Source organism: Thalassophryne amazonica, chromosome 19 (genome assembly GCF_902500255.1).
Source record: "Thalassophryne amazonica chromosome 19, fThaAma1.1, whole genome shotgun sequence".
NCBI lineage: Eukaryota > Metazoa > Chordata > Actinopteri > Batrachoidiformes > Batrachoididae > Thalassophryne > Thalassophryne amazonica.
The window spans coordinates 52,504,938-52,527,834 of record NC_047121.1 but is presented as its reverse complement, the minus strand read 5'-3'; the positions used below and the strand labels follow the sequence as shown (position 1 = coordinate 52,527,834).

Sequence of the window (22,897 nt, the reverse complement as noted above, 5' to 3'; positions counted from 1 at the left end):
GCCATACATCCAAGAACATCACCTCATGTTGCAGCAGGATAATGCACAGCCCCATGTTGCAAGGATCTGTACACAATTCTTGGAAGCTGAAAATGTCCCAGTTCTTGCATGGCCGGCATACTCACCGGACATGTCACCCACTGAGCATGTTTGGGATGCTCTGGACCGTCGTATACGACAGCATGTACCAGTTCCTGCCAATATCCAGCAACTTCGCACAGCCATTGAAGAGGAGTGGACCAACATTCCACAGGCCAAAATTGACAACCTGATCAACTGTATGCGAAGGAGATGTGTTGCACTGCATGAGGCAAATGGTGGTCACACCAGATATTGACTGGTATCCCCCCCCCAATAAAACAAAACTGCACCTTTCAGAGTGGCCTTTTATTGTGGGCAGTCTAAGGCACACCTGTGCAATAATCATGGTGTCTAATCAGCATCTTGATATGGCACACCTGTGAGGTGGAATGGATTATCTCAGCAAAGGAGAAGTGCTCACTATCACAGATTTAGACTGGTTTGTGAACAATATTTGAGGGAAATGGTGATATTGTGTATGTGGAAAAAGTTTTAGATCTTTGAGTTCATCTCATACAAAATGGGAGCAAAACCAAAAGTGTTGCGTTTATATTTTTGTTGAGTGTAGTTTTTGAAAAAAATAAAAAGGTCCGATACTTTTCTCACAGACCTCGTATTCTTTGAGCTGGGCCCATTTTACCTGAGTTATGGCCCTTGATTAACAAATCTAGATTCTGTCAGTTTCATGAGGGGCGTGTTGGGAAAGTGTAGTGACACGGACCCACAACAGGGGGCGCAAATGAACGGTCAATAGATGAGCCAAAATATAACAATTTAATGTTGTGAATTGTGCACAACGAACATACAGACAATCTCAGAATATCATTACAGTCAATCTACAAAGGTGACGTGTGGGCAGGCTCGAGGATAGAAGACGTCTGTCCTGAGAAGAGCCGGAACCACACGATTTCCGCCAGCCACAGAACCTGGTGAATACTGGAGCCGCCAAGTCCCGAATTCCCAGGTGATCACCGTCCCCGACTGTCGGATCTGGTACTGCTGGTGAAGAACAAAGACAGTCAAGTGTGGGTGTGTGTACACCCAGTAACAACAGCGGTGGGAATGCCACCTCCACCTCTCACTCAATATGTTGCAGCGATCCCTCAGAGGAAAAAGAGTGCCGTCCTGCACAGCCTCCACAAAAAGGACCGGTACTCCTGCAAACACTCACAATATACAGCTTATAAGTAAACACAAATGGCTGAGGATATTACCTCCAATGAAGTATGATATCTCGGCAACGAGGTGGAGATGACGTCTGGTCTTTATGGAGTGAGAGGACCTTGAGTAGATGGGTGACAGCTGTCAAGAGGTAATGAGTGACAGCTGTCACCCCCGGCTGTGTCCATGGCGGCAGCGCCCTCTCGTGCCTGAAGCCCGCACTTCAGGCAGGGCGCCCTCTGATGGTGGGCCAGCAGTACCTCCTCTTCTGGCGGCCCACACACAACAGGGCGTCTGCATTCTGAAATCAACTCCTCTCACACTGCTAGATGGAATTCAATGTAACATGGTACAAATACTTGTTATAGGTTCATAATTACACATATTGTAATATAGTACAGGACTGACACATTTTGGCAAAGTTATGACCCTTGATTAACAAAACTAGACACTACCCATTTCCTGAGTTGGTGCCTGCATTCTGAAATCACCTCCTCATACATTTAAGACACATTTTGTGAAAATTGCTCCAAATCATTGACCTAAGTTGATTACATGCATATTATACTATCATTTGATGTATTTATTATTCTATCCTGTGACTTATTAGCAAGAAATGTTTCTCTTCATTTATGAAATAAATTCTTCACTAAAATTAGCTTGTTTTACAGTTTTTGCCAGAAGTGCAAATAGATGATGTGTGTTGACAAAACAAATGTTTTCAGAATGTAGGAAGCAATGGTACCAAAGCAGCATCTGGTTACTCTTCAAGGTGCGACTTATACTCCAGAAAATACGCTAGTTGTTTAATTCACTGAATCAGCTGATATGATACAAAATGACAATATTCATGTGTTCATCTATATACATAAAGGGCTATGTCTGTTTGTCTGTCTGTCTGTCTGGGATAAACTCTCAAACTGTAATATGTAGCCCTAAAAACTAATTATATATATATATATATACGAGGTCTATTAGAAAGTATCCGACCTTATTATTTTTTTCAAAAACCATATGGATTTGAATCACGTGTGATTACATCAGACACGGAGGTGTTTTTCCTGTCGCGGCGCACACAGATTTGCCGAGTCGTCACGGAAACGACTCGGCGAATTTGCGCGTACGTCTTTCATTAAAAAAATGTCCTTAAACAGTGGAATGTCCGCATAAATTCCTCATGCCGGCCTCTTCTGAATCTTCTCTGTTCTCTCACGATGTCCTGGGTGAATTAAGCCTTAAATTAGGATGTTTTCAGCTCGAAACAGGCCGACGACAGCGCCTGGAAGCGCTGCAGGACGTCCCGCTCCATGGGAAGTCCTTACACCGACAGAAACACCCCATAATCTCTCATCAGCCGTTAAACTTTTCACAGAAAACCAGCTTAATTTCTCGAATAGTGTCCACTCGGATATTCCTCACAGGTCCAGAAAAAATTTGGATAAAGCAACGCGCGCCGTCTCGAGCAGCGTGTGAAACAAAGGAATTCAGCCGAGAGGGCGGGACCACATCTCACTCAAGGCCTGCCCACAGGGAAATGACGTCACCGACACGCGTGAAAAAACTCACGCATGCGCACGAGGGTTCAAGCATGATTGGTGTAATCGCATGTCATTCAAATCCATATAGTTAAAAAAAAATAATAAAAGGGTCGGTTTATTATCTAAGAGACCTCGTATATATATATATATATATATATATATATATATATATATATATATATATATATATATATATATATATCAATCAATCAATCAATCAGTTTTTTTATATAGCGCCAAATCACAACAAACAGTTGCCCCAAGGCGCTTTATATTGTAAGGCAAGGCCATACAATAATCATGTAAAATATATATATATATATATACACACACACACACACACACACACACACATGGTAGTGTTCAGAATAATAGTAGTGCTACGTGACTGAAAAGTTTAATCCAGGTTTTGAGTATATTTCTTATTGTTACATGGGAAACAAGGTACCAGTAGATTCAGTAGATTCTCACAAATCCAACAAGACCAAGCATTCATGATATGCACACTCTTAAGGCTATGAAATTGGGCTATTAGTAAAAAAAAAAAAAAAAAAGTAGAAAAGGGGGTGTGCACAATAATAGTAGTGTGGCATTCAGTCAGTGAGTTCGTCAATTTTGTGGAACAAACAGGTGTGAATCAGGTGTCCCCTATTTAAGGATGAAGCCAGCACCTGTTGAACATGCTTTTCTCTTTGAAAGCCTGAGGAAAATGGGACGTCCAAGACATTGTTTAGAAGAACAGCGTAGTTTGATTAAAAAGTTGATTGGAGAGAGGAAAACGTATACGCAGGTGCAAAAAATTATAGGCTGTTCATCTACAATGATCTCCAATGCTTTAAAATGGACAAAAAACCAGAGACGCGTGGAAGAAAATGGAAAACAACCATCAAAATGGATAGAAGAATAACCAGAATGGCAAAGGCTCACCCATTGATCAGCTCCAGGATGATCAAAGACAGTCTGGAGTTACCTGTAAGTGCTGTGACAGTTAGAAGACGCCTGTATGAAGCTAATTTATTTGCAAGAATCCCCGCAAAGTCCCTCTGTTAAATAAAAGACGTGCAGAAGAGCTTACAATTTGCCAAAGAACACATCAATTGGCCTAAAGAGAAATGGAGGAATATTTTGTGGACTGATGAGAGTAAAATTGTTCTTTTTGGGTCCAAGGGCCGCAGACAGTTTGTGAGACAACCGCCAAACTCTGAATTCAAGCCACAGTTCACAGTGAAGACAGTGAAGCATGGTGGTGCAAGCATCATGATATGGGCATGTTTCTCCTACTATGGTGTTGGGCCTATATATCGCATACCAGGTATCATGGATCAGTTTGGATATGTCAAAATACTTGAAGAGGTCATGTTGCCTTATGCTGAAGAGGACATGCCCTTGAAATGGGGGTTTCAACAAGACAATGACCCCAAGCACACTAGTAAACAAGCAAAATCTTGGTTCCAAACCAACAAAATGAATGCCTCGCAGATGTGAAGAAATCATGAAAAACTGTGGTTATACAACTAAATACTAGTTTAGTGATTCACAGGATTGCTAAAAAAGCAGTTTGAACATAATAGTTTTGAGTTTGTAGCGTCAACAGCAGATGCTACTATTATTGTGAACACACCCTTTTCTACTTTTTTTTTACTAATAGCCCAATTTCATAGCCTTAAGAGTGTGCATATCATGAATGCTTGGTCTTGTTGGATTTGTGAGAATCTACTCAATCTACTGGTACCTTGTTTCCCATGTAACAATAAGAAATATACTCAAAACCTGGATTCAACTTTTTAGTCACATAGCACTACTATTATTCTGAACACTACTGTATCTCTCTCTCTCTCTCTCTCTCTCTCTCTCTCTCTCTCTCTCTCTCTCTCTCTCTCTCTCTCTCTCTCTCTCTCTCTCTCTCTCTCTCTCTCTCTCTCTCTCTATATATATATATTCTGAATTATGACATGGGGAACAAACTGGTACCATTTTTTTAAAAGTTGAACTGAAAATTACCCCCAAAATAGCATTTTATGTAAGACCTTACAGTATTGTACCATGTGCTTTTCATGCTGCCATTTCTGTCTGTCTGGGATAAACTCCCAAACTATAATATGTAGCCCTAAAAACTATATATATTCTGAATCCTCATGACATGGGGAACAAACTGGTACCATTTTTTTAAAAAGTTGAACTGAAAATTACCCCCCAAATCTGTGGGTATGACCAGGCAGATTCAAATTTCCAGCCCTGTGTTGGCCATCTCTGTTTATTTAATTCCTTTCTACAGCACACTCAGCACAGCACAGCCACAGCTCACTCACCAAAACAACATGCTTAGGCTGAGGTTGTGGGTACGACCAGGCAGATTCAAATTTCTAGCCCTGCATATGTGTTGGCCATCTCTGTTTATTTAATCCCTTTCTTCAGCTACTTTATGTTCTCAACTGTTAAGAACCTGACTGTCCTGTACAACCCAGTTTGCCTTCCTGTCTGAATCCATTCATTTTATGTTTGTAAAATTGAAATGTAAAAACAGTGAAATACACCACTACCTCAATTTTGATTCATTGATATTTACATTTACTGTTACCTACCTTTTGTGTGTAATTTTGTTATAAATTTGATTGCAAAACAAAGTCTGCATGAAGGACTTCAAATGTGTTTGTCTTTTAATCAAGTATTTCCACTTAGTTTGGGGAGTCCACCCCTTATAGTTCTGCTGGACAAACTTTAGCCCATTAACTATTATATTTATAAGACATCAGCATTGCAAAAACAAATGTTGGGCAATTGTTTTGATTGAAATGATTGGCATTTGGCTTATGTCTAAAACAGGTTAACCTGGGCAGCGCTTGGTACCCCAACTAGTCTTCAATAAAGCCTTTATCAGAACTTGCATTGCATCGTCTGATGCCCTGCTGATGTTGTGTTGTTCTTCCTGTGGTTCTAGGCTGACGGCCTTCGTGCTGAGGTGTTTCCTCCAAGCTCAGTCCTTCATGCCAGTGGATCAGAATGTCCTGACCAGGGCCATAACCTGGCTTCTGGACCAGCAAGGATCCCAGGGTGAGTTTCGAGAAGCGGGTAGGGTGATTCACACGGAGATGCAGGGCGGACTGGACGACGGTCCCGTGGGCATCACTGCTTACGTGGTGGCGGCTCTACTTCAGGACAAGACCTACATGGTGATTAAGGGGAGGGAGAGAGAACTAAAAATGATTTTTTTAAATTGTGCCTCATGGGAATGGAAGCAAAGCAACTTACAGCAGTTATGATTTGTTTGGTTTTTCTTTGTCAAGAACATGTTTGAAGACAACGTGTCCAAGGGTCTGAAGTACCTGGAGAAGAAGGTGCTTGGTGGAGTTGTCAGTAACTACAGCCTGTGTCTGGTAGCTTATGCTTTAGCTCTGTCCAGTCCATCAGTTAACGTCGCCCTGGAGCAGCTCCACATGAGAGCTGGTGGCAAAGGCAAGTGAAATAAGACCGTCTGTTATTTACTTCAATCTGAGACGTGCTTCTTTAGTCTCACCGTGAGACACAGTTCATTGACACTGATTTTAGAGATACACAAGATGTTGTCTTCCAAAACTGCAACACAATTGAATTTATTGCCAAGTAAAATTCTCACATACAAGGAATTTGGCCTGGTGTCATTGGTGCATAAACAACAAGAGCATGTGAGTTGGTCCACAAAACGTCTTCATGAGTAACCATAAACACTACTGCATATTCAGCTGGGAAATCTTGGATTTTAATTGATACGGCTGAGGACCAGCAGACCTCCTATTTTGAGCCATGCTGGGATCTTACTGGATGGTTGTGAGGTAACAAGAGAACTTAGCCCAGGTTAGGGTTAGGGGCAGTGTTAAGTTTAGTCCCAGGTCCAGTTCACACCTGGGGCCAAGTTGGCATTGGGCCGACTTCTCCTGTATCCGGTTGTGAGACTTGATGGCTAACCAGTCACCTAAAGCACTGAGTGGAAGTCTTTGGTCTCTTTGGAGGATCCTCGGGTACGGGTGGGATGACTTTGGATCACATGAGCAGTCATTTAGGGAGACCCAGATGAGGAGTATTGCTTGTATTGTGATGGAACATTTTGTTAGATAATAGCTGTGCTAATTCCTTATTTTATTATTTCATGTTGGTTATCAAGTATTTGCTCTGCTTAAATGGTTATGTTTTTGGTGAGTTTTGGTCATCTGCTTGAGTATGTATGTCAACTGGTCTGAACTGGTTTTATCTGATAAGAAAGAAAGGAATTAGGTTCCAACATGTATCAGACAACTTTGTTGAAGACAAGGGGTGGAGCTTCCCTCAGTCTGTGGGGGACCAGTAAGATTAAGATTGTGAGACAAAAATACACCCACATTGTTTTGTATAAAAGTGTTGTTTCCACAATGTTTAATGTCTTTCACAAGATGGACTTCATCTGTGGAGACCTGGGCCTGGTTTCAACGTGACTTTCAATAAATTCAAACTGAGGAATATATGGATTTGGTTCTTTGTAAGGGGCAGTATATTACATAAAGAACTGGGAGAAATTACAATTTACTACTATATTTTGAACTTGTGCCGTGTTTCTCTATGTGATCTAGCACGTAGGGGCCTCAGACGACCCAGTCACCTGGAGAAGGTCAAGGACATGCCCATAATTCAGCTGGCTGCTGTGGCAGATATATGGCTGCTTTCGAGAAGTGAGGATGAACCGGTTGTCTTTCTGGGTGGTTGCAACCCAGAACCCGGTGCAGTTCTGTGGTGCGGTGGAAGCAGCGAGGCGTAGCTGTGGCGCATGCTCCCAGATGTGTTGTATTGGGAATGTTGACAGACTGGGACATGTCTGGGCTTGTTCAGGCTGCTACATGTGGAGTTGGACTTATGTTTGTATGTGATTTACGAAGATTTGTTGCTAATTGTAGGGTCCTCGTAGAGTCCTCTTGCTTGTATTGAAAGTACGTGGGCAGATTTTCACCAGGAGATAATGACTTTCATGGAAGATTTTGCAGAGATTGCTGCATGAAGTGCAATATTGATGATGTCAGGCTCACTGAAATGGTGCAGCTGGACACAAATGTCAGTAAAACGAGGTTTAATGAAAGTTCAGGCAGGGTTCAGTAAGCAGGTAGGCAGGTCAAGATAAGCAACAGGATCCGAAGCATTGGGCAGAGACAACGTCAAAAACAGGCAGGAAGGTCAAAAACACGGGTAGGCAAAAACAGAACAACAATGCTCAGAAGAATAAGTGGCAAAAGTGGCTCAAGGCTCAACAACCTCACAACCAGACAGCATGACAGGTGTGAATAAAATAGAGGGAGTGATTAGCAGGAAATGCAGGACAGGTGTGTGTGGAAGGATCTGGAAGGGGGTGTGGCAAGCAGGAGAGAGGACCACAGGGAAACAAACGCCCAACACCAAGCAGAAGACAACAGAGCAGAAAGATCCCTCCACCAAACATGACTGACAAAAAATGGCAGCAACAAAATAAATAAAAACAAGATGACGCAATATACAAAGCCCAATCATGACAGATGAATTTCCTTCACAATGCAATACTCCTCATCTGACTCTCCCTATGTATGACATAACTTAAACCTGCAAAGTTAATAGTCTTTGTTTAGCTCCACTCTAACAACACAATAATGGAGGTGAGCTCCTATAATCAGCGTCCAGCCCCTCCCAGTTCATTCAACCACATCTATAAACGTTTCTGAATGAATCCACGTGACCACATCTTTACATTCCGAGATCCAGTAACAGGATGTTACCACGCTCACTTTTACGATGCGTCATTTTGCTCGTCAGGTCACGTCACGACTTGGGTGTCCTTTGCTGATCTGGAGTCACATGACTGGCAGCGGTCTTCGGTGCAGAATGAGATGGCGTCCTATGTGCTGCTGGCTCTGTACCTGCATGGCAGCTGGGTGGACGGCATCGAGCTCATGAAGTGGTTGAGCAAACAAAGAACATATCTTGGCGGCTTCGGGACCACGCAGGCGAGACCAAAGAGTTCTTTGTTGGCTTTGTGTGATTATGTTCTGGTGTTCTGAAGCTCATGATTTATTCTGATCCACAGTGCTGTGTCAAAATCTCAAACCTTTTGGAATTGTTTTAAGCCTAAAAGTGTTATTTTAACACTCTTCGTGTGAACCTCTGCTTAATGCTGGGGGTGTTTTTCAGAGTTGATCTTATCAGTCTTGATTCTACATTTACTCTGATCCACCGTAAAAACCAAAGTGTAAAACCTCAAACTTTCTAGAGTTATTTTGAACCCTTGCAGTGTTATTTTACACTCTTAGCATCAACTCTTGCATAGTGCTGGGGTTGTTTTTCAGAGTTGAACACATCAGTGTCGATTTACCTCCCTACAAAGTTAACTATTAACTCTGTAAATGTGTCATTTTAACTCTCTCTAGGAGTTCAGTGAGAAATGGGAAAAAGGACTTTCACCTCATAACCAGAAGGTTGTGAGTTTTCTGTGTGTTAGTTTCACAGCCAGTACCCACATAATTCTAAATCTAACATACTCTCTATGGTGTTGAAAATTAAACCGCTGGGAGTTAAAAACATTTCTGATGGAGTGCTGAGTGTTTTTGTGATTTAAATCTGGAAAGTGTGGAGCCATATAAACTTTGAAAAAGTTCTGTCAGAGTTAATTTAACACTGCTGTATTATTATTATTTACATTAATTAGTGTAGGCTAATTTATCTCAACAGCTAATCGACTAATTAACTGATCAGAAAATGAACTTTATAATTTATCAGAACCCAAGAAGAGACTGAAAAAAGAGATTTCAGGTGATTTTTGATCATGTGTCAAACCCTTTGAACCTTTACCTTGAACATGTCCGTGTGTTAACTTGACCCCTAATTGAAGCCACAGTGGTGCTGGGATCACTAACTTCACTGTTTTTCACCTTTGACCCCTGTTCTTCCTCAGGACACCGTGGTCGGCCTTCAGGCTTTGGCCCAATACTCTGCTTTCAGTGGGGCCAAAGCCATCGACCTGCAGCTCACTGTGTCCGTCCCGTCAACGTCGTCCGTGTCACACTTTCTGATCAACTCCACCACCTACTTGGCGTATCACAGCTGCGAGGTAACACACAACTGAAGCTACACCCATTTTCGGTGAAAGATGTTTAAAATAAAACCAAAAAGTCCATAAGTCACCTCTGACAATTTTTGAAAATTTGATTATTTTAACTGACTTTTTCTCTTTTTAGATTGATGCCCGCAAAGATGTGCACATGAACATTCACTGGGAAGGACGAGGATTTTCCTTATTTCAGGTATGATTATGTGATTGTGTTCTGCTGCTGTATTTTACATTGTGTTCTTAACAGCTGATTGGAGGACAGTTTTAAAGGTTTAGTCCCTTTTGAATTTTTGCAAAATTGCCTAAATTTCCCAAACACTTTATTTCTGTGGTGTATTACAAAATTACAGCTAATATTACTGCTGGTAAGGTTCTTAATTTGGGGGATTTCATGTAAAATGTAGTGTTTGTTCCACGAGCTCTTGTAGATCACGCAGTCGGAAACATATGTGCACATTTCTAACACATGCTGCATTTGTTAGAAAGTGGGATCTGAGAATTTTCACCTTTCAACTCAGTAAAATACGTCTAATAAAGCTGTGATAAAACATTCGTCTCCCCACAGACTCAGACTCAGTAAACCGAGTAAGTAACTTTCGTCTGACACCTGACAGCACACCTGTGTGACTGTTGTCTTACCTGTCCAGCAGGTATTCAGCAAATCCTTTGTGTAAAGTAGATCCAGATTTGATCCCGAGTTCTTCCCGATGTGGTCTTTGATTACCTTGTGCTTATCAGCTGTTTGTTGCCGTCTGTTTCCATCACTATTTGGCACGTTTGGTGACTGTTGAAAACTAACTGCGTCTCTTTGTGATGCCGACACTAAGGAATGCCCATCATTTTGCAGGATGTCTTTAGGGCCCTGGCATTACCTGTCTTACTGTGTGGCTGTGAGAATTGGACGTTAACCAGTGATTTGTCTTTGGTACCAGGTCTCTTTGAAGGATCTTTGGGTACCACTGGAATGACTGTGTCAAATGAGGGCTTACTTAGAGAGACTAAAATAAAGAGCATCACTTTGTTCAGGGAACCTCAGCTGCGACATTTTGGCCATGTCGTGTTTCTCTATGCATGATCCAGTATGTATGTGCTGAGGACCCCAGTAGATGGAGAAGGCCAAGGGGGCGCCCATGTTTCACCAGGCTGTGGTAGATATATGGTTATTTTGGAGATGTGGGGATGGACTGTTGATCTGTCTGGGTGGTTGCCCCCCAGGACCCAAAGCGTTTTTCGTGTGATGGATAAGGCGAAGTGCAGCACCAGCACCTGCTTCCAGACTTGACTTGACTCTCTAACACGAGTGTGTCAACTAGGAGTGCCGTTTGAGCCTCAAACAGCATGCTGGGAAACGGTTTCCAATGCCTCTCAGCATTTTATCATTTTGTGGTTTAAAGTCTTCAGTTGTTTCCAGATAAGTGAATTTTCAGCACACCGGTGTTGTAAGATTGTGAATCCTTTCCTCCACCCTCTAATTCACACACTCAGTCTTGCTCCTGCTGACTTTCATTCCCCTTCTCTCCAGATCATACCTGCACCTCTCCAGAGTCTCCTCAGCTCGTTTCCTCCTCTAACTCCAAGACACTGTTGGGAAAGTGTAGTGACACGGACCCACAACAGGGGGCGTAAATGATCGGACAATGAAAGAGTCGAATATGAACACTTTACTGTTGTGAAAGAGCACAACAAAAACACAGAGGATTACCGAATTTTAGCAAACAGTCAATCCACAAAGGTGACGTGTGGGCAGGCTCGAGGATAGAAGACGTCTGTCCTGAGAAGAACCGGAACCACACTATTTCCTCTGCCACCGAACCTGGAGAATACTGGAGCCGCCTAGTTCCGAGTCCCCAGGTGGCCACTGTCTCCGAGTGTCGGATCTGGTACTGCTGGCGAGGAGCAAAAACAGTCAGATGTGGGTGCGTGCACACCCAGTAACAACAATGGTGGGAATTCCACCTCCACCTCTAACACACACTCGTGCAGCTCCTGTCTAACCACTTATCTGGTTGGGGTGTGAAGCGAAACCGTCGCTGATCACACCAAACGCCAATCTCTCAGATAAGGAACACCACAGGAAAGAGGCTGCAAAAAGAGTTCAGACTAAGACACAGTTTAGTGTTAAGGCTGAGAACATTACCTTCAGAAGTAGATGATATCTCGGCAACGAGGTGGAGATGACGTCCGGTTTTTATGGAGTGGAATGATGAAGTGTAGATGGATGACAGCTGTCATGAGATAATGAGTGACAGCTGTCACCCCCGGCTGTGTCCGTGGCGGCAGCGCCCTCTCGTGCCTGAAGCCCGCACTTCAGGCAGGGCGCCCTCTGGTGGTGGGCCAGCAGTACCTCCTCTTCTGGCGGCCCACACAACAGGACCCCCCCCCTCAAACGGGCGCCTCCTGGCGCCCGACCAGGCTTGCCCGGGTGACGGCGGTAGAAATTGGCCAGGGCAGGAGGCGGTGCCGGACCGGGAGCACAGAGGGGTGAGGTGAGGTTTAATCCGGGAGACATGAAAAACAGGGTGGATCTGCAGTGAAGCCGGGAGTTGGAGCTTCACTGCAGCAGGACTGAGGATTTTGATGATCTTGAAGGGTCCAATGAATCTGTCCATAAGTTTGGGTGAGTCCACCTGCAGGGGAATGTCCTTAGTAGATAACCACACCTCCTGCCCGGGCTGGTATGCAGGGGCCGGGGACCGCCGGCGGTCTGCATGGGTCTTAGCCCTCGTCCAGGCCTTTAATAAGGCAGAACGGGCGGTGCGCCACACCCGACGCCACCTCCGCAGGTGGGCCTGGACCGAGGGCACACCGACCTCTCCCTCCACCACGGGAAAGAACGGGGGCTGGTACCCCAGACACACCTCAAACGGGGAGAGGCTGGTGGTAGAAGACACCTGACTGTTGTGTGCATACTCGATCCAGGCCAGATGGTTACTCCAGGCCGTCGGGTGTGCTGATGTCACACAGCGGAGGGTCTGTTCCAACTCCTGGTTGGCCCATTCTGCCTGTCCGTTCGTCTGTGGGTGGTACCCAGACAAGAGGCTCACGGTGGCCCCCAGTTCCCTGCAGAAACTCCTCCAGACTTGAGAGGAAAACTGGGGACCACGATCCGAGACTATGTCAGCTGGTATCCCATGCAGACGAACGACGTGGTGGACCAGGAGGTCAGCAGTCTCCTGGGCCGTTGGGAGCTTTGGGAGGGCCACGAAGTGGGCCTCCTTGGAGAACCGGTCCACTATCGTCAGGATGGTAGTCATGCCCTGGGATGGCGGGAGGCCCGTGACGAAATCCAGGCAGATATGGGACCAGGGGCGATGAGGCACTGGGAGCGGCTGGAGAAGTCCTTGGGTCCTCTTATGGTCTGCCTTGCCCCTGGCACAGGTGGTGCAGGCCTGGATATAGTCCCGGACGTCGGCTTCCATAGACGCCCACCAGAAGCGCTGCCGGACAACTGCCATGGTCCTTCACACCCCTGGATGACAGGAGAGCTTGGATCTGTGACAGAAATCCAAGACTGCAGCTCTGGCCTCTGGTGGGACGTACAGACGATTTTTTGGTCCAGTTCCGGGGTCCTGGTTCCATGCCAGGGCCTCCCGGACGGTCTTCTCCACGTCCCAGGTGAGGGTGGCCATGATAGTGGTCTCCGGAATGATGGGCTCCGGTGGATCCGACAGCTCAGTTTTGACTTCGTCTTCGTGTACCCGGGACAAGGCATCTGATCTTTGGTTCTTGGTCCTGGGGCGATAGGTGATCCGGAAGTCAAAACGCCGAAGAACAGTGACCAGCGGGCTTGCCTGGGGTTCAGCCACTTGGCGGTCCTGATATACTCCAGGTTCCGATGGTCAGTGAAAACCGTGAACGGCACAGACGCTCCCTCCAGCAGGTGTCTCCACTCCTCAAGAGCCTCTTTCACCGCAAGGAGTTCTCGGTTGCCGACGTCATAGTTCCGTTCAGCCGGGGTCAACCTGCGAGAAAAGTAGGCACAGGGGTGAAGAACCTTATCGGTCTCTCCGCTCTGGGATAGCACGGCTCCTATCCCTGAGTCAGAGGCGTCCACTTCAACCACAAACTGGCGGCCAGGGTCGGGCTGCACCAGAACTGGTGCAGTCGAGAACCATCATTTCAACTACCTGAACGCGGCTTCGCACCGATTCGACCAGGTGAAGGGGACTTTTGGAGAGGTCAGGGCTGTCAGGGGGCTAACTACCTGACTGTAGCCCTTAATGAACCTCCTGTAGAAATTTGCAAAACCGAGGAACTGTTGCAGCTTCCTACGGCTTGTTGGTTGGGGCCAATCTCTCACCGCCACAACCTTGGCCGGATCAGGGGCGACGGAGTTGGAGGAGATGATAAACCCCAGGAAGGACAAAGAGGTGCGGTGAAACTCACACTTCTCGCCCTTCACAAACAGCCGGTTCTCCAACAACCGCTGCAGGACCTGATGTACATGCTGGACATGAGTCTCAGGATCCGGAGAAAAGATGAGTATATCGTCCAGATATACGAAGACGAATCGGTGCAGGAAGTCCCGCAAGACGTCATTAACCAAAGCTTGGAACGTCGCGGGGGTGTTAGTGAGGCCGAACGGCATGACCAGGTACTCAAAATGACCTAACGGGGTGTTAAATGCCGTCTTCCACTCGTCTCCCTTCCGGATCCGAACCAGGTGGTATGCATTTCTAAGATCCAACTTGGTGAAGATTTTGGCTCCATGCAGGGGCGTGAACACTGAATCTAACAGGGGCAACGGGTATCGATTGCGAACCGTAATCTCATTCAGCCCCCTGTAATCAATGCATGGACGGAGTCCGCCGTCTTTCTTGCCCACAAAAAAGAAACCAGCACCCATCGGGGAGGTGGAATTCCGGATCAGCCCGGCAGCTAATGAGTCCCGGATGTAGGTCTCCATTGATTCGCGCTCAGGTCGTGAGAGGTTGTACAGCCTGCTGGACGGAAACTCAACGCCCGGAATCAAATCAATGGCACAATCGTACGGATGGTGCGGGGGAAGGGTGAGCACCAGATCCTTGCTGAAGACGTCAGCAAGATCGTGGTACTCAACACCACCAGAGTTACAGGTTGTGTCTTGTGCGTGATTAGAGGGAGAAGGGTGCCATCTAGTGCCCGCACCTGTAATGGCGAAGGGAGCACCACCAGAGGGAGCCCTACCTCCCTAGCCCATCTGCTGTCTAGCAGATTCCCTTCTGACCCCGTGTCCACCAGTGCTGGGGCTTGAAGGGTTAAATGCCCGCTCAGGATTGTAACTGGGAGTCGTGTGGAAATATGTGTATGTCCCACGTGAATGTCTTGGCCCACCCTAAACCCAGTTTCTAGTGGCGGGCGTTGGTGTTTAACCGCTTGGGGCAGTCTCTCTGCAGATGCTCACTCGAGCCGCAGACAAAGCACTCCCCGCGGGCCAGCCTCCTCTGTCTGTTAGGTGGTCTAAATGTGGCCCTGCTCGTGTCCATAGCTTCGTCAGCAGGGAGAGCTGTAGCCACACAGAGCGTTGAGGCTGTGGAGCGTGGAGAGGGCGGAACCTTTTCGGACCCGGAAGGGAGAGGGACGGCGCATGCCCGGCCACGTCCTTCGTCTCGCTCCCGACGGCGTTCCTCTAACCGATTGTCTAACCGTATAACGAGATCAATAAGCCCATCTAAATCCCGCGGTTCTTCCTTGGCTACCAGGTGCTCCTTCAGGACCGACGACAGTCCGTTTATGAAGGCGGCGCGGAGCGCAACGTTATTCCAGCCGGACCTCGCAGCCGCGATGCGGAAGTCGACTGCATATTCGGCTGCACTCCGGCGCCCCTGTCTCATTGACAGCAGCACAGTTGAAGCAGTCTCTCCTCTATTAGGGTGATCAAAAACCGTTTTGAACTCCCTCACAAACCCAGTATAAGTGGTAAGGAGCCGTGAATTTTGCTCCCAAAGCGCTGTAGCCCAAGCGCGTGCCTTACCACGAAGCAAGTTAATTACATAAGCCACCTTACTGGCGTCACACGCATACATTACGGGACGTTGTACAAAGACGAGTGAACACTGCATAAGAAAGTCCGCGCACGTCTCCACACAACCTCTGTACGGCTCTGGGGGACTTATGTATGCTTCAGGGGATGGTGGGGGGGGGTCGTTGAATGACCAGTGGAACGTCTATATTCTGCACCGAGTCGGCAGGAGGAGGAGCTGCAGCAGCGCCCTGAGCGCGCGCTTCCACCTGCGCGGCGAGAGCCTCCATCCTGCGGTAAAGGATGACGTTTTGCTTGGTCATCAAATCCAACCGAGCGGTAAAGGCGGTGAGGATTTGCTGCAACTCACCAATCATGCCTCCTGCAGACGCCTGTGCACCCTGCTCTTCCATTGGTTGTCCAACAGATGGTTGACGCCCCTCGGGATCCATGACGCTGGCCGAGATATCCTGTTGGGAAAGTGTAGTGACACGGACCCACAACAGGGGGCGTAAATGATCGGACAATGAAAGAGTCGAATATGAACACTTTACTGTTGTGAAAGAGCACAACAAAAACAGAGAGGATTACAGAATTTGAGCAAACAGTCAATCCACAAAGGTGACGTGTGGGCAGGCTCGAGGATAGAAGACGTCTGTCCTGAGAAGAACCGGAACCACACGATTTCCTCCGCCACCGAACCTGGAGAATACTGGAGCCGCCTAGTTCCGAGTCCCCAGGTGGCCACCGTCTCCGAGTGTCGGATCTGGTACTGCTGGCGAGGAGCAAAAACAGTCAGATGTGGGTGCGTGCACACCCAGTAACAACAATGGTGGGAATTCCACCTCCACCTCTAACACACACTCGTGCAGCCATTGCTGATCACACCAAACGCCAATCTCTCAGATAAGGAACACCACAGGAAAGTGGCTGCAAAAAGAGTTCAGACTAAGACACAGTTTAGTGTTAAGGCTGAGAATATTACCTTCACAGGTAGATGATATCCCGGCAACGAGGTGGAGATGACGTCCGGTTTTTATGGAGTGGAATGATTAAGTGTAGATGGATGACAGCTGTCATGAGATAATGAGTGACAGCTGTCACCCCCGGCTGTGTCCGTGGCGGCAGCGCCCTCTCGTGCCTGAAGCCCGCACTTCAGGCAGGGCGCCCTCTGGTGGTGGGCCAGCAGTACCTCCTTTTCTGGCGGCCCACACAACAGACACAGTGTCCTCTGCAGACATCATAGTCCACGGAGACGCCTGTCTGAATTTGTCCTCCACTGTTGTAAACTACAAACGGCTCCTTGATGCAGTCCCACCAAGACTGCATCTTCTCTTCCCATCCGAGCTTCATCTGCTCGTTCCCATAATGTCATGCTGTGGCTGAGAAGATAAATTATAGTGCAGCAGCCCCACAGAAAATATGTTTTATGACTTAACTGGTAAAACATGCAACATGCGGGAGTGTGAGCGGAATAACTTAAAGACAGCAGCTGTGCCTGACCACAGCACAATGTGCTAAACCAGAAGCGCTACATGCCAATGTAGCATGATAATGCAGTCGTTTTGGAGCTTGTGGCCTTAACGTGTGCAGGACGGTTGTGAAAACATTTTCTGTGTGTTTAGTGAAACGTCTAACAACGCTGGTTTCTTAAACTCGTCAGCTGAATACCTTTTACAACCTGGACAGCCGAGTGTTTTCTGAGCCCACAGACGATGAAGCTTTTGCACTGAATGTGGAAATAATGGATGAAGGAGACCAGGAGCACATGGTGCTGTCTGTCTGCACCAGGTGAGGACAATCTCTTACACAATACACATTTGTGCACATATCTACTGAACTTATTTATGGTTATATGTATTATATTGTTACTGCACACTGTGATGTGCACTTTATCGCTGTAACTGATCCTGAAGGTTTGTGGAGAAAACGGATTCCGTAAGCCACAAAGGTCAGGCGTTGGTGTTTCACGTCGCCACATATAGTGCATCATGGATGGTGCTTGGATGGCAACCACCCAGGCAGACAGCTGGTGGATCTCTGTGTCTTGACAGGAACCATCCACCTGTTGCAGCCAGGTGATATGTGGGCGTGCCCACGTACGTCTCCAGTATATAGTAGAACTTTATCGTAGAATACCTTAAAATATCATCGCGGCAATCCCTCGGTGGTGAGGAAGATCGTCTCTCAGTAGATTCCTGGACGGGATGGTGGATTCAGGGTGTATCCAGAGACGCCTGTGCACGAGTTTGTTTAACGTAGGAATGTCATTACACACCAACAACCACACACCCCCGTAGCCTGGTCTGATGGCTGGGAAACCCCAGACGATCAGGGTCCGAGAACCTGCTGCAGCCTTCATCAGCCATTCATCACCTCCTCTGCCTGATCTGCTGTTGAAGACTTCCTGTTTCATCAGAGCCCCATTAACTGTCTCACGGCCAGGGTTCCTGTTGGGCCTTGATGGCTACTGTAGAGGCCAGGGGTCACACAAGGTCCCCACCATTACCCAGGTGACACAATGTGAATGAGGTGTTGGATTTTGACACCCCTTAAAAACAGCATCATCATCATTGCTGCCGCTCAACACCAGCATGGCGGTCTGTATGATTTGAACGTGAACATCTACCCAGGAGCCTTTCGCCTGTCAGTGGCTCCTCCTCGGTCAGTCACCTCATCCGTTCAAAGGTCTTCACACCATTACAGGCGGCTCTTGTCCAGTCTGTCTGATGGGGCTGTGACCCCATTATCCATCTCACAGTCCTTGAAGGTCCTTTTTAGGACATCCTTGAATCTCTTCTTTGGAGTACCGACACTTCTGGGTCTTGTAGATGGCTGACTGAAGACAGGCTGTTTAGGTAGACGATGTGCATCCGTTACAGTAATACGTCCACACCATCGTAATTTGTACTGTTTGGCACCAGTCAAGAACCTCAGCACTGGTTACGCGATCAAACCACTTGACGTTCATGATTGTGTGTAAATATCTTTGGAGAAATTTTTCTTGCTGTTTTACTTGATGTTGGTACATCATCCAAGTACGTTTAATTCATAATTCATGTATTGTTGTCTGTTTGATGTTTGTCTTGTAGACTACAGGAGCGTGAGGAGATATCTCGGACAGGGATGGTGATGTTGGATGTGGGTTTACTCACAGGTTTCATTCTGTCTCCTGGAGCTGCTGCCCCAACAGATCTGATCAGAAAGGTGGAGATATTTCCTGAGAAAGTCAGCCTCTACCTCGACTCGGTGAGTGTTGGGTCATTTCTCCTTCATGAAATCTGAGTAGCATCTGAAACAATGACATCATGGATACAAAGGGGAGAGAGTTTGGTCTCCAAGGGAGACTGGTCTCTCCTCAAAGACCGAGCTCAGAATCCCTGTCTCTTTAAGAGGAGCACGTTGAGACTCTGAGCTCGGTCTTGGTGGTCCAGAGGTCTGACTAGGCTGTACCTCCTGCTGAAAGGAGAACCTGGGGTAGACCTACAGCATGCTGGAGGGATTACGTATTCCATCTGATCTCGGAAAGCTTTGGGATCCCCCAGGGGGTGCTGGAGGGACATCTGGACTATGTTAGACCGCCGACACCAGATTAAATAGAATATGAATGGAAACTCAAAAAAATAAATAATTCCACCTTATCAGACTGTTGAATTAATTCTGTGAAGGAGAACTTTAATGAACAATTCTTCTTCTCCAGCGTGACATATTATTAGGAGTTCTGTATCATTAATCTTCTAATTGTGTTTGTAGCTGACCACGTCAGAGGTTTGCATCAAACTTCCAGTCACCAGGAAGTACAAAGTGGCTCACGTGCGGCAAGCTGTGGTGTTGCTTTACGACTACTACGAGCCGCGTAAGTGCCACAGCCAACACCTGAACGCCGCACTTCACCATTCTGCATGGGACATACCGCCGTGAATTCCAGTTTGTTTTACTATCAGCTGACGAGTTCATCCACAGCAAGAGTTCACATACAGTTTGACATGGGTGACCTTTGACACATGAAGCTGTGCAGAAGCAGGATCAGAAGCCGCCTTTTACGACTGATGTCTGAGGCGACTGAATGTCCAAACTGGTGTTGCTAGTAATGTGAGCTAGCGCATTGAATATCGTATCATTTTGTAAAGTACTGATCTGTTGCTGTGTGAACTCTTGCAGCACTCTGTTAATAAGTCTTACTGTTGTAATAAGAAGAATTTCACACGAAATTTCACCCACTATTGTGATGACTATCATAAGAGGGGTGTTTCCATGAAAATTTTGACAAGGCAAGTCTGGGAGCATGTGCTGGTGCTGCACGTCACTGCATCCATGACACCATGGAACTGCCTTGGGGGCTGGATGGCAACCACCCAATCAGCGAACCAGCCCATGCAACTGTACACTAGTGACAAAGCAAGCTAGCAAGCTCATTAGCCTAGGCTAGTTGATTAAAATGCCACATGAAGGCAAATAACTTGGCTAGTTAGCATGTAGCTGGCCCACTTATGAGCTGTATGTTCACAAATACTGTATTCTGCTAATACAACCCCAATTCCAGTGAAGTTGGGACATTGTGTAAAATGTAAATAAAAACAGAATACAATGATTTTCAAATCCTCTTCAACCTATATTCAATTGAATCCACCACAAAGACAAGATATTTAATGTTCAAACTGATAAACTTTATTGTTTTTGCGCAAATATTTGCTCATTTTTAAAATGGATGCCTGCAACATGTTTCAAAAAAAGTTGGGACAGTGGTATGTTTCCCACTGTGTTACATCACATTTCCTTCTAACAACACTCAATAAGCGTTTGGGAACTGAGGACACTAATTGTTGAAGCTTTGTAGGTGGAGTTCTTTCCCATTCTTGCTTGATGTACGACTTCAGTTGTTCAACAGTCCGGGGTCTCTGTTGTCGTATTTTGCGCTTCATAATTTGGCTTTTGAACTTTGCGCTGGTAACAGTCTGGATGGTCTTTTCCCTCTTTTGCCCAGAGGACACGATGTCCATGATTTCCAAAAACAATTTGAAATGTGGACTCAGACCACAGCACACTTTTTCACTTTGTGTCTGTCCATTTCAAATGAGCTCGGGCCCAGAGAAGGCGGCGGCATTTCTGGATGTTGTTGATGTTTGACTTTCACTTTGCATGGTAGAGTTTTAACTTCCACTTGTAGATGTAGCGACGAACTGTGTTAACTGACAATGGTTTTCTGAAGTGTTCCGGAGCCCACGCGGTAAGATCCTTTACACAATGATGTCGGTTTTTAAAGCAGTGCCACCTGAGGGATCAAAGGTCACAGGCATTCAGTGGAGGTTTTCGGCCTTGCCACTTATGTGTAGAAAGTTCTCCAGATTCTCTGAATCTTCTGATTATATTATGGACTGTAGATGATGGAATCCCTAAATTCCTTGCAATTGAACATTGAGAAACATTGTTCTTAAACTGTTGGACTATTTTTTTCACGCAGTTGTTCACAAAGTGGTGATCCTCGCCCCATCTTTTCTTGTGAACTGCTGAGCCTTTTGGGGATGCTCCTTTTATACCCAATCATGACACTCACCTGTTTCCAATTAGCCTCTTCACCTGTGGAATGTTCCAAACAGGTGTTCTTTGAGCATTTGTCAACTTTCACAGTCTTTTGTTGCCCCTGTCCTAACTTTTTTGAAACCTGTTGCAGGCATCCATTTCAAAATAAGTAAATATTTGCACAAAAACAACATTAAATATCTTGTCTTTGTGGTGTATTCAATTGAATATAAGTTGAAGAAGATTTACAAATCATTGTATTCTGTTTTATTTACATTTCATACAACGTCCCAACTTCATTGGAATTGGGGTTATATTGGTGCATGAGTAACATCAGGCTGCTAGCCAGTTAACGATTTTACAAAGTAATTCAATGTTGCAGGAAAATTAGCTTTACACTGACAACATAGTTGTTATGCAGATGAATAAACTGGACCCAAAATGCAGACACAGATGCTGAGCTTTTAGTAAAAATAAAAAGCTAATTTATTTTGCAAAAAGTGCAATATCCAACATGAGCAACACAGGTGGTGAGGCTGCGCACAGCCAGTACATGATTAATGAACTGTCAAGGACTGGATGAATGAGCTGTTTTTTTAAACTGCACTGGAGTAGATGATCCAGCCTGACTCACAAGACAAAGAGAAAAAGATGAAATGCTCACAAAAGTAGCTGCAACAGGACCAACCAGACACCACAACATCATCAAGACCCTGTGAAAATGGAATTTACCCTACCACAGTATACATGTCACTATTGTGTGTGTTTTGTATGTATATTAATGTGAGTGAATTTACTAATTATGTGAACTTATGATTGTGATGATCTTTTACAGAGAGACGAGCCACACGGACGTACAACTCTGCTGTCCTGCACAAACTGGACGCCTGTTTCTTCTGTGGAGAAGACTGTCGCCTCTGCAGCCCAGGAATCACTGTCACCTTTTCATCCACCTCATCTCCAGAAATCAGCGGGGTAACCTACGTCCTGGACTGCCTGTTCATCGTAGTCTCTTTATTTTTCTTGTAGTGCATCCAGATAAAAAAAAAAAACAACAACAAAAAAGCTGTTTAACCACATAAAAATAAGACATTTTCATCAATTGACACTTTGTAATATGTTTTCTTTTTTTTCCAGGAGAACCAGCTATCCTTTTTATACTGTTATACCTTTTGTACCTTTATATTTGTTTACTTGTGAGCTCTGCACAAGAATTCCATTGTACCCAAACCTGCGTGTGAGTACAAATGGCAAATAAAGTCTTTATATCTAACTGTGTGTGTGCATGCTGATGTGCACTAAATGCCTTTCTTTAATTTTTATGCAGAAATATAATTGCCTGTTTAATAAAGTCGTAAAATTTGGAGATGTGGGCACGTGTTGTTGCATGTTCCCTCCAGTTTTTCTGTTTTTACCAAATTATATAGTTTGATTTTCTTTTACTATGCACATATCTTAGATTATTGAAATTACCACCAAAGCATAGTTAATTCATAATGTCCTTTGACAAATCCATAAACAGATCCAAGTAATCACATGACCTGCACCCAGTGGAAAAGGAGCCATCAAGAGTCAAAGCCA

General features: G+C 45.7%; 1 protein-coding gene across 1 annotated transcript in view; it reads left to right on the top strand.

Annotated features, from left to right (window-relative positions):
• Window positions 1-22,368, top strand: part of cd109 (CD109 molecule) — a 57,028-nt gene extending 34,660 nt beyond the window's left edge. The window contains exons 24-33 of the mRNA XM_034195114.1: window positions 5,719-5,950; window positions 6,065-6,233; window positions 7,361-7,507; window positions 8,565-8,755; window positions 9,700-9,855; window positions 9,983-10,048; window positions 17,460-17,587; window positions 18,889-19,045; window positions 19,550-19,652; window positions 22,152-22,368. Coding sequence (XP_034051005.1) covers window positions 5,719-5,950; window positions 6,065-6,233; window positions 7,361-7,507; window positions 8,565-8,755; window positions 9,700-9,855; window positions 9,983-10,048; window positions 17,460-17,587; window positions 18,889-19,045; window positions 19,550-19,652; window positions 22,152-22,345 — 1,543 coding nt within the window. The 3' untranslated portion in view covers window positions 22,346-22,368. The remainder of the gene's footprint in view (window positions 1-5,718; window positions 5,951-6,064; window positions 6,234-7,360; window positions 7,508-8,564; window positions 8,756-9,699; window positions 9,856-9,982; window positions 10,049-17,459; window positions 17,588-18,888; window positions 19,046-19,549; window positions 19,653-22,151) is intronic.
• The last annotated feature ends 529 nt before the right edge of the window (window positions 22,369-22,897 follow it).